This window comes from Grus americana, chromosome 3, assembly GCF_028858705.1.
Source record: "Grus americana isolate bGruAme1 chromosome 3, bGruAme1.mat, whole genome shotgun sequence".
NCBI classification, from domain to species: Eukaryota; Metazoa; Chordata; class Aves; order Gruiformes; family Gruidae; genus Grus; species Grus americana.
This window is the reverse complement of record NC_072854.1, coordinates 67,812,021-67,827,202: the sequence shown is the minus strand read 5'-3', so window position 1 is coordinate 67,827,202 and position 15,182 is coordinate 67,812,021. Positions and strand designations below refer to the sequence as shown.

The 15,182-nt window shown below is 35.9% G+C and overlaps 1 protein-coding gene across 8 annotated transcripts in view; it reads left to right on the top strand.

Annotated features, from left to right (window-relative positions):
- Window positions 1-15,182, top strand: part of ZDHHC14 (zinc finger DHHC-type palmitoyltransferase 14) — a 118,300-nt gene that overhangs the window by 73,256 nt on the left and 29,862 nt on the right. For all 8 annotated transcript variants that reach the window (XR_008576241.1, XR_008576240.1, XM_054819163.1 and 5 more), the window contains exon 3: window positions 3,014-3,172. Coding sequence is in view for 6 of the 8 variants with exons in the window: in XM_054819163.1 (XP_054675138.1) it covers window positions 3,014-3,172 (159 nt within the window). In the remaining 2 variants the exon portion in view is untranslated. The remainder of the gene's footprint in view (window positions 1-3,013; window positions 3,173-15,182) is intronic.

Here is a 15,182-nt window from a genome sequence, read left to right as displayed (position 1 = left end):
TGAACTTGCTGAAAGGTGGGGAAATGCTGGTTTTAGTCAATGTGCATTTTTATGCATAAACATTTCTTTAGAAAAAAGAGTATTTTTCTTCTAAACCTTGACTGGTTTAAGTAATTTTCTTTCAATGATTGTGTACATATTCAGGAATAATAAGATTTTGTAAAAGAAAATCTGAAATATTAGTGTTATTTTACAAAATTCAATGCATCAGCGTTTCTAAGACTACAGAAAGATACACCTATACAAAATTCAGGCTTCATTAGTATTTTTTACAATTGTGCACCTAAATTTGAGTATGAGTATCAAATGGAAATAATTGTTTTATTAATGAACATGTTATGCATGCACATGTTAAATGCTTTATTGGATAAAAAGCTGATTAGGGCTAATGACCTATGTTTTTGTTCACAATTTAAGTCTGCCTTGACCAGACTATGGTCAGAAATGGGCATAACACTGTGTTTTGTAAGGCCCATGGATTTATTGAAGGACTAAGAATATTACAAGCCTGCTGGTGATGATGTCACTGAAAGTACAGGTATTAAATATATTTATCTTTTCAGTGGTACTAACTATAAAAGCAGCTATAAGGAATTTTTAAAAATAAAAACTTACTATGGTGTTTTTCTCCCCTAAAAAGTATTGTCTTATGTAGATCTGTACTAGTACTACAAGTTATTTATTTCAGCATTTCATGCAGCCTATGATAACTTGTTCTACAGAGAAGAAGTTTTCATTGTAAATATAGAAGCTTTTAAATGTTATCTCTGAATTATAAGAAATTCTTCCCTGTTTTCTGGATTTAGGAATCATCCATGTCTCCTTAAATCTTTAAATAGTATAAGCGCAGTTGTGCTGTGCCCTCAAAAGAACGTCTTTTCAGCTCAGTTCTGAATTAGAATGCAAAAATAAAAAATTACTTGACTAAAACTGATGTGTCATGAGGACAAATACACTATTATGCAAGCAAATAAAAAATGATTTTTACTATAACCTGAAGAAATTAATTTATTTCTACTGACCTCATTAAATTCTTGTATATACTAGAATGCTTTAAAATCATGGTCATTTAATTAGTGAATTTCTTTTAAGCAACATAACTGTAAAAAAACAAAAACAAAGGAAACTTAAGATAATGTCCATATTGCACATTAAACAACTGTTATTGTCTAGTTATGCTTCAGCATGTAAATACACTAGTAGCTTGTAATGCAATACTTATTAATCAAAAATACTGTGGCAAGCAGTATTGGCCTTGAGGTCAAAATCAGTATTATTGATTGTTATGGGAGCCACACCGTAATCCGTGCTTCCCCATGCAGGACCTGGCCCAGCATCGCAGGAACATTGCAGGGGTTGGTTTAGATCGAACACAAGCAGACGTCTATACCTCATCAGGGTCCAGTAGGTTGCTTCTAAGCTGCTGTTTCTTTAGTATTCACCACCTCATTCTCGTAAAGGATGCTTAGGAGCTTCACACCCTGATTCCATCATTCTCAGCTATTGCTCCCCTCCTTCCACCCTCTTCTCCAAGAGGGTTTTCTGAAGTCCAGTTGTTTCAGTGATCAAGTTTACAGTGGTGTTCCACAAGTACCTTTATTGATGCATATTTATGGAGTGGGTGAGCATGTTGCAGACAGGACCTTCTTAAACTAGATTTGCTGCCAAATCTAGCATATTGTATAATTATACCTTTGCTAACACATCTGTGCTGTTGCTAATTTGAATACCTTGCTAAGTAACAGGCTTTCTAGTTGCCCTCTCGGAAAGTGTGTAGTTTGTAGGCTGTAGTTTGTAGGCTAAACCACGATAGCTGTCTAAATTCATTTGCAGACCTGGCAGAAATTCTAATTGTGAGTGATATTTCTAACACTTTGAGCTCAAATACAAGTCATGGATTTTTTAGTAACCTGTCATCCAGCCCCGTGCTTGTCCAACATGAAAGTGAGGAGGAACAACTTAAAACACAGTTGTGCAGGGGGCTCTGAAATGTAGTTTCAGTCATATATTAGAAAATAATTTATTTTACTTTCCTATTGTTCTTGCTGTTCTGCCTATCCAAGAGTAATAATTCAGGGTGGTTTCTTTTTCACTTCTGTGGTTTGGTTTGATTATGATTACACATGAACAGATAAACTGAGAAAAAGGTACCACTTTTACATGTTCAGCTTTCAGACTATAGCTCAGCTTGGGTACATTTAAAGGACAAAATTGAACTTTAATGATTTAGCCTAATCAGTCCTTTAGTTGCTGGAAAAATGAATGCTGATGTCCTAAAATAAAACAAAAGCAAGCAAGCAAACAAACAAAACCCCGAAACCCCACTGCTTGTACCAAATAAGGTAGTTGGAAACTATTTTTTTGCAACTGACAAACTTCAAGATGTGTAAAAGTAACACTGGGAGTTAGATTTTCAAACTTTGAAACAACAAGAGCTATGACATACTATTTTGAATGTGCTCCATTGTGTCACAGCATTTAAGAGATCTCAAAGTGATGATTGATCTTATTTCTACCATATGCCAAGCTCTAATGACAGAGTCACTCTAGCTTCAGTAAATGTGCAGATTCTATATTAGGTTGTAGAATTTCTGCAGCACTCGTAGAGAGACTTTTTGTTACTACAGGAATTCTAAAAAAATCAGGAAAATCCTAAAGATAACTTGTCCAAGTTTTACCATCCCGCACCAGTAGTCATAGTTGTCTGTAATGTATTCTCTATGAACTATTAGGGGGTATGAGAGTGTAAGAGTTTTGGGATCAAGGCAGCTGTCGCCATTTGAGAATTGGGTTTGAGCAGTTTCTTTAATTCAAATTGATTGGGTATGGATATTATTTGTAATTAACTGTCTTTTTGCTACATGTTATTTTAGGAGAATGAGAAAGGGAAAATGTTGGTTATTTTAAGTGTGCTAATATGAATTTGAAACTTGCTATAGATTGCCATCAAGGACAGTTCTGTGCGTACACCATAGCCCATGAAAAATTTAATGCATTGTATTTCCCTGTTTAGATATTGCAAATGGCTCCAGTTCAGGAGGATACCGCCCCCCTCCCAGAACAAAAGAAGTGATCATCAATGGACAGACAGTGAAACTAAAATACTGTTTTACTTGCAAGATTTTCCGCCCACCTCGTGCCTCACATTGCAGCCTTTGTGATAACTGCGTAGGTGAGTAAAAAAAGATATGGCATATGTTCAATTTAGTAGCTTATATATTGTTATGAATACTTTTGATACAAGAGAGAAAAGAATCAGAGTTAGTGACAAGATTACTCATGAAGTCACTTGCTGTGTTCATCCTTCTTTCCTACAAGTGCTGTTAAACGTTAAAAATTTTAGAGGAGGCAGAAGATGACATTTGGTCTAACAGATAGTTGTTGCTAATCTAAGAAGGAAAAATATCTTCTGATGCATACATCTTTCCTAACCTGTTCTGCAAGACAAAGAACACACGCAATTCAAATAGAGCTGTGTTGTATGTATGATGAACTTCCCAGTGCAGAGAACCAAGCTTTACAGGAGTCTCAGAATTGTTTCCTTCACCAAACTAAACTGGAGGGTGAGGAGCTGCTTCTCCATTTCATTACAGACTAACTGTAAGGGACGGTTCAAATGGTTAGGGCTTGCACTGTGACGAGAATATACGCTGTAGGTGTTTCTTACCTTTGAACAGTTTTAAGACTAGAAATTTCAAAGTCAGAATCCATGAGAAATTACTGGGCAAGCAGGCTATTTTGAGAGTAAGTAGATGTTGTCAGGACCTAAGGATATTTTGTAATGATAGGGGCTGAACATGCCTTTTTCGTGACTCTCTTCTTTGGAGGGCAGACAAGGTGATTAAGATATGCTTGGATTTAAAAGCAAACAAAAAAACCCCACCAATCAAGTCTGAGTAGTTTCTTGTTAATTAGATCACATTTAGAGTTTAGTGCAGCTGATTAGCACACTGTTGAGCCTGGATCTTATGCATTCAAGAAAATAATGTAGAAAGATGTCTCCAGCTGAGAAATGTAATTGCAGCATTCAGCAGTGGTATTTTTAGACATAAAGCAGTCATTGGAAGAATTACAGTTTCATGTTTAGATGATATTCATTGAGGGAGTACACTTACATCAGAGTGAAAAGTTTAGCCTTTTGGCTATACAATTGATTGGTATATGTAGATGGTTCCTTCAGTAAATAAGATTTTCTGATGTGTTAGAATTTTGCAAGTGTTATAAAAGCTATTGAGTTGGCAAGTAGGCATGTTTATGAATTGCAGTTGACACACTTTCAGAAAAATATTACATCAAATGTGTAACTTTGATGTTAGTGTTGTGCTATTGCTCAGCAAACCTGATAAAGTGAAAATGCAGTTGTTGACCAATGCATTAAATAAAAGTTAAAGGCTGTTGTCTTTACTGAGAGTCCATAAATAATAGCAACTCCCACACACATCCTGAAGCTTATTTTGAAATAGTATTTCAGTTTTTTTAATAAACTGATATGATGGATTTTTCTACACATTATTCTGTAATCTGATTGTGTCCTTTTCATATTAAATTTGGAAAACCTAGTCTGTTTAAACACACAATTAGCGATGATGGGGAAACAACTTAAACAATCTTTGTCTTCTGATTATATCTGTGATGAAGCAACAGATGAGAATTATTATGAATGTATATGGGAAAAGAGTCTGAGCAAATTACGTAAGTGATAGTTTTATCCAAGAAGATTAGTATTTTCTGCTCATGAAATAGCTATGATCACTGTAATTTCCTCTTGCACATTTTTTAATTTGAAGTTATTTTTTTAAAAATAATTCCATCCATTTATTGGAATGAATTTGCTGTGTTTTTTCTCCTCAGCATTTATAATGGGAATTACAATTAATGATGACTTTTTCAGGGTACAATGCGTAGTAGTTTTGTTTTCTGATTAGGTACAGGTATTTGTTGTCTAAATAGTCAGGTGTATTGAATGCAAAAAGTGAAATCTGCAAGTACCTGCAACTAATTTTCTGTGGAAAAAAAGATGTCAAGAAAATCACATTGCTCATGTTCTTGTAGAAAACTAACAGTATAAGCATGTACACTTAATCAGAATGTGTTATGCAGTTTACCACCACTCTTACATTAGGATTGTTTATATGATGATGCTTTTATTTAATTTTAGTTAGTGAATAAATCTTATAATAGCAATGACTGTTCTTGTGCCACTATCATTTGCTGGTTCCTTACTGATGTAACTAAACCAATACAAAAATATTCCTACTTCACACGCATATGGATATTTAAGTAACTTACAATTGCAACTCGCTACCAATATGACTGTGGGTTCCTTTTTACTACATAGCTCCTGAAGCTTTTCCTGCATAGTTATAAACTAACTACAGAGACTGTGTGATACAGGAACGGAGTCTGTCTTCAAACCAGCACTCACTGCTCAGAAAAAGCAGTATGCTTCTTTTACCTAAAGGTTTTTTATGATACTGGGCAAATGAATGCAGCGTGAAAGAGAGGCTCTTTCATTCTATATTCTCTATTGATGCTTTTCATTCTGTAAGGAACCTTTAGCAGCATTTTAAATCTGTAAGTACATACAAAAATTTATTCATTGTTGATTTTTTCCCCTCTTTTGAATTAATCCTAACTTTCTAGTTGTCTAGTCAGCATATGTTACTTGATCTTGTTTCTGATTTTCATTTCATTGCTAATTTTTTTATAAAAAGCTACGTAGTATGCTTAGATAAAATATTGAAGAAATAACTTTAAAAAAACCCAACCAAACTAATTTGAGTTCTATGCATAGTCATACTTCAAACTCCTTTAGCTTTACAATATTTCTATCCAGAAACATCTGGATTTTCACACAAATGTAGTTTGTTGCATTTATGTAATACCTTAAAAAATTGGGTTGAATAAGTGTTCCTTGAGGCAAATATCTTGAATGTATTCTTGACTTGCTTTCTTTAACTGCCTTTGTGAATGGTAGTTGGAAGTTAGCCACTCAAGGATTTTCTGTGTACCATTATGTTGCATAAAAATTATAAATTAATTTAAAATAATGTATACATAAACACAAGAGATAAAGACTTAAAAAAACCCCACACAGTAGACATAAATTCTGAGCTCAAGCTAGTTATTGCTGGGTTTTGACAAGAGATTTTGATTGCACTGTGTGCAATGCTAGTAAGAAGCCAGTGGTTGGGCTTGCTTCTGAATTGACCAAATGACTTTTTTTAATTTATATTTGATCATTTCAACATCAACCGTGTAATTTCCTTTTCTGTATGGTTTTAATAAATAATTTTTGTCTTGTTGAATTTCATTTCTATAATAAAAGCTGAACAAGAAGCAGCTAACTTATTTCCAAACAATTTATTTAAATATAGTACTGAATGACTAACAAGAAACAGTGAATAATAATTAGCAAGCAGTAAATCAACTTAGTCCAATAATCTAAATGTCTAAAGCCTTCCTTGCATTCACATGCCACAGGTTTGCTCATCAAGCAAAGTAACTGATTTAGACTAAGGCAAAAATCCAGTATGGTGGAAAAAGAGATCCACCATTTATATTAATCTAAGAGTATGTGGCCTTTTTATTGGTTTCAGAATCTGTATATTGTAAATTTGTGTGTGACTGATGGATAAAGATAGCTTCTCTTCTGCAGTTCCACTGTGTTTCTTTCAACATGTGATTTTTGTTTCCACAGAGGATTCAAAGCTCAAATTTTTGAAATAGGATGTCACAACTTAACTTTGAAACATTTAGTTTGATTTTTCAGAGATCACCGATGAACATAAGAATGCCATACTAAGTTAGACCAAATTTTTGGTTCATACAGTAGTCCGTTTCCTGCCATGGCCAGAGTGGATCTCTGGGGAAGAATGGGAGAAGAGGGCAAGCACACGGGGATGCTTCCTGCTGAATATTCTCATGCACTCAGAAATTTTCAGCATAGGCCTTCTTGAACCCTAGAGGGTTATCCCTTGGTGTTTTTCCAATAGCTCTTGACGGATCCTGGTTGGCCTTCTTTATACCTAATATAAACTTTTTGAGATGGGGAACCAGGGTGCCAGTAGTCCTGAAGGCGCACATACCATACTGGCATTTTCTATTGACGTTTCTGTTTCCTGTAGGAGATAGGGTTCCTCTCACTTGTAAGTCTGCTTTTCTATAGATCCTAAACATGAGACCAAGTGTCAAGATTTTGCCAGAAATTTTGACAGAAAATATGCTATATTAGAAGCCAATAGACACTGCCTTTCTGGTTAAATCATTGCTTCTGTAAAGCACTTCTGCCAGGCAATTGTAGGCATTGTCTTTTGGTTTTGGTCTTGACTGGACCACATTAATTTATTGTTTTGAAAATACAATGTGTTGTGTACCCAGCAGTATGCCAAACAGCAGAATTTGGATAAAATCATTGTTTTTAAAAGTAGTTTTCCAGATTAGGCACCAGCATTGTGATTTTTTTTTTTAATTGGGAATTAATTATTAAAACACATCTAACATATAACACACACAACGTAAGACAAAGACTGAGAATTACCACTGTGTTCTGGGAGAAGCTCTTCCCTGTAGTCACTTCAGATACCACCATCTTCCAGCCTGCAGAACACAAATTACTTAAAAAACAGGCTGAGACATGGCATTGTAACTGTTTGGTTTTCACAACACTGACACTGTGTCTGAGAATGATTTTTCCGAGGACTCTGTGGTCCTTGATAATCAGTGTGCATTAACTTGATGTGAGGACTTTGTTTTGCTTGGGTTTAATTCTGTTCTGTAGCACTCTTCCTTCATTACTTTATTATCTCCTTTCTTGCTTTCAGTTCCTTTTCATGACCTTTGCCTATTTCTTTCCTTACATTTCCTGCAATGAAGAGAGTACAATTTTCACTTCATTTTGGGGCCTGATTTTTGATCCTGGTAAACCTTAGCTCTGGGTCTCTTGAAGTGACTCTTCAGCTGAACAGTTAAAACTACAAAGTTGGCTGCTATGTCTTTTTTTGTTCTGCTTTTATTTTCTTGTATATTTTTTCCCAATTTTCACATGTGAGAAATGGCTTTGGCTGTCTTTCAGCTACCTTTTTGGGGCACCCAAGAAGCTGCCAAACAGACTACGCACCAACACTTACAGAAGTGATATATTATTTGTTTATGATTGTGCCACCTATATACTAGATGTACTTTAGAAATTCAGGGATCATATGTCAAAGAGTTTTTAAGTCTAAACCAAAGCACTAGGAAATATGGCAGAAAGTCTCATTTAAAAAGATAATAGTATTATAGGTTACTTCAGAGAGAGGTTGTGGCTTATGTATCAGTCTGCATATAAAAAAAGCAGGGATGATCATAATAATACCCAACTGTGAAAATGATGTTGTAAACCTCAGATGTCAGAGTAAAAATTAAAGAGAGAAATTACCAGGAAAAATGAAGAAGGGGGGGGGGGAAGGTATGTAAGAAAATAAACAAATATTTACATCTGGTGCAATAACAATTTGGAAGACAGTTAAGGAATTCAAAGGCAGATACAAGGCAGCAACAGAAGTGTGTAAAAAAAAAAATGTGCTTTCATGTAGAAAAGAGAGGAACAAATCCACAAACTTTTGTGGATGCTGATACCTGATCAGGATACTACACATCACCTAGGGACAAGTGGGGTTTTTTAACTCTCTTCCACCACGGTTGGGTGTGCGTCTGGCACTTGTTTGGTTCCCAGAGTGTGAAGGTATTCTATTGACAAGAATAGGTGTGTAAGGAGATGCTGTTAAGCAGTGAGGTCCTTCACTGTGCACTCTTGGTACCTGTCAAAGAATAGTCTAAATTGCTGCTGCTGCCGCCTTTGAAAATGTCACCATTAATGTGCATGCAGTCAAAAGGGGTTGTTGCTAATTAGTCAACATTTATTATTGGAGGTAGCAATGAAGTGAGCTATGTGACAATATAGTTTAATTACTATGAGCTATCCTGGGGCAATGGCTGGATGTTTTCCTAATAAATCAATCGCTATTTTTATTTTAAAAATTAAGCATGTTTATTTTCTTTTTGTGAATAACATTAGTCTGCCACTATTGAAGTTGATTATTAGCATGGTAAAAGTTGACATTGCAACTGATTTTCTTAAAAAACCCCGCCCAAATAGCTTAGCTGTCTGAGACATGTTTCACCGTTACAATTGTTTAAATACTTTGTTGAGTAGCCATTGTGTTTACATTTCTGATTGACTTTTTGTTGTAGATATCTATGGACATTATTATTTCATTAATAAAGTCCCATCTTTCCCAGTGTTACATTACTGCTTCAGTTTGCATCACGTTGTAGAGATTAGTGTAGTGTCCAGAATGTAATCTGGAGTAAACCCTTGCTGAGTATTTCCCAAATGTAAGCTTGAGCCTAGAAGGCTCTTCCTGTTCCACTTGAGTTTCTCGGGGTGTTTTGATTTGGGATCAGAGTACAAAAGTACTGAAGCTCGGTGATTTAAACGATCCATTGTGGATTGTCCATCACAGATGTTCTAAAATAACATCATCGTGCATATAAATGTAACTTGCAATTGGTCTTTTGTTATTAACCATTTTTTTCATATAAATTTCTACTCTGATTTCATTCCACAAAAGTAACAGCAAAGGCATTGTCAGGGGAATGACTGTCACACAGGTGAATGTTGTGTAAGTTAAATTGATCCATGTAATTGATTGCTGTTGCCAACTGATGACAAGTCCCATCAGTGTGGGGTTTTTTTTAAATATGATTAAATAAACAATCTTCTTAGGAGTCATGACTTCAGTCAGTGGAACTGAACATCTGAGCTAAGGGTAGTTTTTATGAATGTGCTATGAATATCAGATACAAGAGGGTTTTATTAATTATGTTAAATTATCAGATATTCTGAACTGACTGTAGAGAACTTAATGCCATGGTTATATTTGCTTTTGTGTATGTGTACATGAGTCTCAGCAGGCTGTTGTGATTGGACTGCTGTATTTTGTAATAAAAAGTATTCCTTATATGGACTTTTCAAAACCTCATTTGTTTTCCTAAACATTTCAAGAGCAACCAAATTCTGAAAGTACCATTTGTCATACAATATATCAAGTCAAGAAGCCTGAATAGATGTGGTCATATCATGACATCAGTCCTACAAAAAGCTGTAATTGTCATCATTATAAATATGTCCAGCTGTGTTGGTATCTCTACATAATTGCTCAGTGTGTATCCACAACAATGGACTTTGTAGTCCTATGTTGTACTGCTGCTATCAAAAGTAATTTTGAGTAATGCTGGCCCAGTTGGTTGAGTTGTGATGTGATTTTTTTGACTGACACAAGATTTGAGTAGCAGGCTGTTGACTCTTCCTGGTCCTGGGATACATGTTTGCATGGGTTAAATAGAGATGGTAACATTGGGTGAATGCCTTAAGTTTGTGTCTTTGCTCTACAATACTTTACTTGAATGGGATGGAAGAATTAGCAAGTGAATTCTAACTTGTGCTTGTTGGAATCTCCTAGCAATGTGACCTAGATATTTTTGCACCTGCAAACTTTTTACATTTGAGACCTGTCTTCACATTAAGCTTTAGAAAATGTATGTTGGCGTGCAGTGATCCAGTTGAGCAAAGGAAAAAGGAAGCAGTTCATAAATAATAATAAAAGTTTCTGAGAGCACAGTGTGAACAGACAAGAAAAGCTGTAAACTGAAAGGCCAAGCTGGCCTACAAAATGTTCCATGTAAAAATGCTTTTTTGTTCCTTGTAAATTGTAAAGCTTTTATTAAATGTTTTGAAAGAGGAAGGAAAGCATTGGGGTCACTTTGTATGTGGTTTCCTGGAGTGTGGTGATTGAAAAGCGGAAGCTGAACATTTAAGGGTTTAAGAGTCTACATGCTGTGCTGTGGAAAAGTAGACATTTGACTCTTTGGTTCTGAGCAGCAAGGAACATGCTTTGGCATGGCTTCTGAAGGAAACACTCTCCATCTATAAGACCATTGCTTATTAAAATGGGAAATGTTCTCACTTTTGTTTTTATCTGAGATATCCAGCAGTTGATGTCTCTTAAGCAAGTTTTCAAATGTAAATGTTTCAAGGAAGGTAAAAACTGAGACATGTCTAAAGTATGATGTAACTTGTATGTTCTGTCATTTGATTAGTATGTATTATTAGGTGAGTGTTAATGAGACTGATGAGTTATGCTGACAGCTTGCTGCTTCCGAAGGGACAGTATCTGAACTTCATCCTCTTACCCTCCACAACTTGCATGATTCTCTCCTTTGTGCCTGTTCGCACAGCCCTTAGCCGCTGTTAAGTCATTTTTTCTCACTAAGCAATGAACAAAATAATTCCATTTTTTCTTTCCTGCCAGTTCAGGGACTGACCTGACTCATCAGCAGCTTAAGTAATGAAAGAAGCAAGCGGGTGGAAGTGGCAGGAAAGGCAGCATCTCTGAGTGACCATCTCTTTCACTGCTACTAAGGTTTTAGATTGGCTCAGGTACATTGTGAAGCCTCACCCTTTGGATTTGGTCATTGGGGTGCTGGCAGTCCTGAGAACTTACTATCCAAATTCAAACAGTCTGATCACTTGGGAAAGACTAATAAAATAAAATCACTGTTGTAGGTTTACTGACAGTTCTTGAGGTTTCTTACCTCTTTGGTTTTCTGTGGTCTTTACAGCAGCATTTTTAGCCTCCATTTATCCATCTCGTCTTTTCATTGATACTTCACCTTATAAAATATTCACACATTTCCTCAGTCTTTTTTGTTTCCTTCAGCTTTTGTTCTCACACCCTGAAAAATGAATCAAAACTAGATTTCTCCTGCTGTCCTGATAAGTGTTAACCTGTAGTAAGGTTGGCGTTACAGCTAAGCTGAATTAACACTTAGCTGCTTCTGAAAGGGTCATTTCATCCCTTCTCCAGCAGTGTGTTTTCACTACTTCACTTAGGCCAGCTTTGGTGTTTGTCTGATACTGTGATGAGCTAGGCCACATAAGATTAACCATAGTTTTAAGTTCATCTGGCTCTGTCAACCAGCTCCCCAAAGGGTGAATGAACAGCAGGCTTGGTCTAAGGACAGAGAGCCATAAACACACAGGCAAGAGATTGTTCGCAGGACTGCTAAAAGGGGAGAAGCTGGGCCATCTGTTTTAGCAGTAGTTCTCGATTAGGTAGATATGGCTGTAATGTCATGCCACATCCTGAAGGCAAATACCTTGCTCCTTTTGCTTAAAATTGAGTGCAGGAGGATGATCTGTCACAACTTTTCTATCCATGGGATGTTTCCATAGACAAACTTTTCAGCCCTTGCAGCTTGCTTTCTCCCTCTTTAAGAGTTCCAATGTACTTCTTATTAACAAGATTTTGTATTACCAGTGTTTTGATTCTCTTCATTTGCCTCAAATATTTTTACGTTAACCTTGTCACAAATGTCTGATCAAATACAGCAGCACCTTAACTATACCCTGTAAAGTTAAACCAGAACTGCAGTCATCACCTCTAAACAGGCTGTTATTCTTCATAACCATCCACTGCATTTATATTTGCTCTGCATTTTAAGTATATGAGGGCCAGAATTTCCAATTTTTCTCAGCACCAGTAGTTTTTCATTTCTAAGTGAAGGTAAGTCTTAATTTTGCTGCTAACATTGTCCAAGCCAAGTAGAGATGTCAGGCAGACCTTCCTTTTCCATATCGTTGGTTGTTTAGTTTGCAGGCGTCTGGAGTGCCAGAGGTGAACCTGAAGATACTGTGTTCTTTCTTGCTTAATCTTACTTATTAAGCCATGTCTTTTTGTAAGGAAGAAGAAATAGCTCTAGATTTAAGAGAGTTTATATTTCTTAATAGCATTAGAAGTTTATGCTTAGTATGTGTCTTCATTTTTGCCAGTGTTGACTGTTTTCTCTTGCATTAACAACTATGCAGAGCAGCTCACAAGCTGTAAGGCTATTATCTTTAGCTTGCATATTTGTGCTCTGCTGAGTGGAATAATCCCTTGCTTTTTAATATACCGTTTTGTGGCATATAGCATAAATGTCACATCCCTTTCTATTTTATGACTGAGAAAAATGAGGCCCAGTTTATTCATTCATAACACTCATGTAAACCCTTTAATACTTCTCCTTTTTCATTAGAGTTGATTCAGATTTAATGCTGTAGCAGTGCTTTTCGTATCCAGCCTTTTCTCTCCATTTCTGCTTTACAAACATCTTGGGTTCCCAATAATTGGCATTTATTGAGGTATTTATTGAGAAGGTGGAGCCTTTCAGTTTACCGAGAAAGTTTGAATACAGAAATTGGAGAAGAGTGACAAGTAGGTTAAAGATATCAAGTCAGCCTTTAGTAAGGAATATACATGTGTGTATGTGTGTATATGTATGTGTGTTTATAGATAGGGGTGTGTGTGTATGTGTGTGTGTTTGCATTTATCTGAATCTATCAAATAGATGTCTACATATATCTAAATATTGTTTCATGGCTAGAAACTGAGCTTTATGCCAATATAATTTGTTGATTCCTACCACGTCAGCGTAGAAAAGAATGAATGTGTATATACGGAATTCATCTTCCAAAGACATGCCATGATTTAATTTTTTTTTTTCTGAAGCAGTAGGATACAAAAGTACCCTAAGATTATGCTCTACAAAAGGCTCTGTAACTGTAGTTTTCTTTGTGTTATTATTTGTTCATGTGTTATATGAGGTACCCACTAAATGAAGTAAAGTGTTTATCAGAACATAAAGACTCATTCAGAAGCACAAATGTAAAAATAAGCACTTTACAAATGCAATGTCAACTTATTTTGGGAATACCACTGTGTTGCACTGAATAAAGGTAGTATCACCTACCCTTTTAGATACCAGGTTGTTTAGATCTTGGTATTCTTAGCAGTACTCATTAAATCAAAGTATTTCTGAAGCCTTATCCTAAGAAGGTTCAGTAAATGCACCTTGAATAGCCTCCTTGGAATTTGAAACAGATTTATGGCAGACACATGTGGTCCAAATAGCTGTCACGCAAAACCATTTTAAAAAAACCCTGAAAGTCTGGTGAACTCAGAAATCTGTTGTGCATGTTGTTCTGACTTTTTTTTTTAAAAAAAAATTAAGATATTACTATATACATCCTTCATGGAAAACCTGTTGTGTAGGTCTTTAACATAAAGCTAAAATAAACTGCTGAGCTTGGGCAGATGTGCCTTCAAATTTATAGTTTGCCTTTCCTGTGAAATTACAAATAGTTTGATATTGTACATCAATGGAGGCATAGAAGTCACATAAAATAAAACGGGATTTGGACAAGGATCAGAGAGACGTAGAGAGTCAGCATGAGAGCATCTGTCTTCTGTTATGATCTTGGATTCGATTAAAAAAAATTAAAATTCTGTCTGTGTAATCTGCAAAGCAAAGATAGGAAATGCCAGTTTGTTTCCTGACAATCTCTCTGTTTCCATTACCTGGCATACTGGGATGGGGGATGGTCCAGGCTGCCTGGGGAGAAGCAGAGTGAGTGAACTCTGCTGCTTCCCAGTGCTGGGCATGTCTCTCCGTGTTGGGGACACTCATTTCAGACCCACCCTGGCCTTTTCCTGTCTCATGAATGAGTTCATCTCTCGGGAAATAAAGGGAAAGGGTTTGGTTTAGTAAAAAGAAGAGGGAGCCTATAGTGCAAAGGGTAATAGAGCATTCAGATGACATCTAACAATTTTTTTTACTGTGTGGTTTACAGAAAATTCCTGCAAGATTGAGTAAATTATTTAAAAAAACCCAATGACCCCAAACCCAAAAGAAGTATAAGCAAATTTTACAAGACTGACTGAATTTTAACACTTGAAAAAAGGTTTATGTGAAAGACTTCGCTATTTTGAATGGTTCTGTATGACAGTGTCAACTCTAAATGGAAAATAGGTGGTCTGGAATGGAGATTATTTTGAGTGAAGCAATAAAAGGAAGTGGGAGGGTGTAAATATTTCATATACCATAATGGATGGTTAAGATGATAGTAGACATAAGTCAGAGGTGTAATCATGTCAGAGATAAATAAAATATCAAAACCTCCAATTTTGAGTAGAAAAGTCACTGGAAGAAAAACCCCTTTATTTTTAAAAAAAACAAAATACAATTGAGTTGGTACTGCTCCATGTGACAGTGAATAAATACATGCGTTTTGGTCTCACTGCACAATTTATCACAATAAT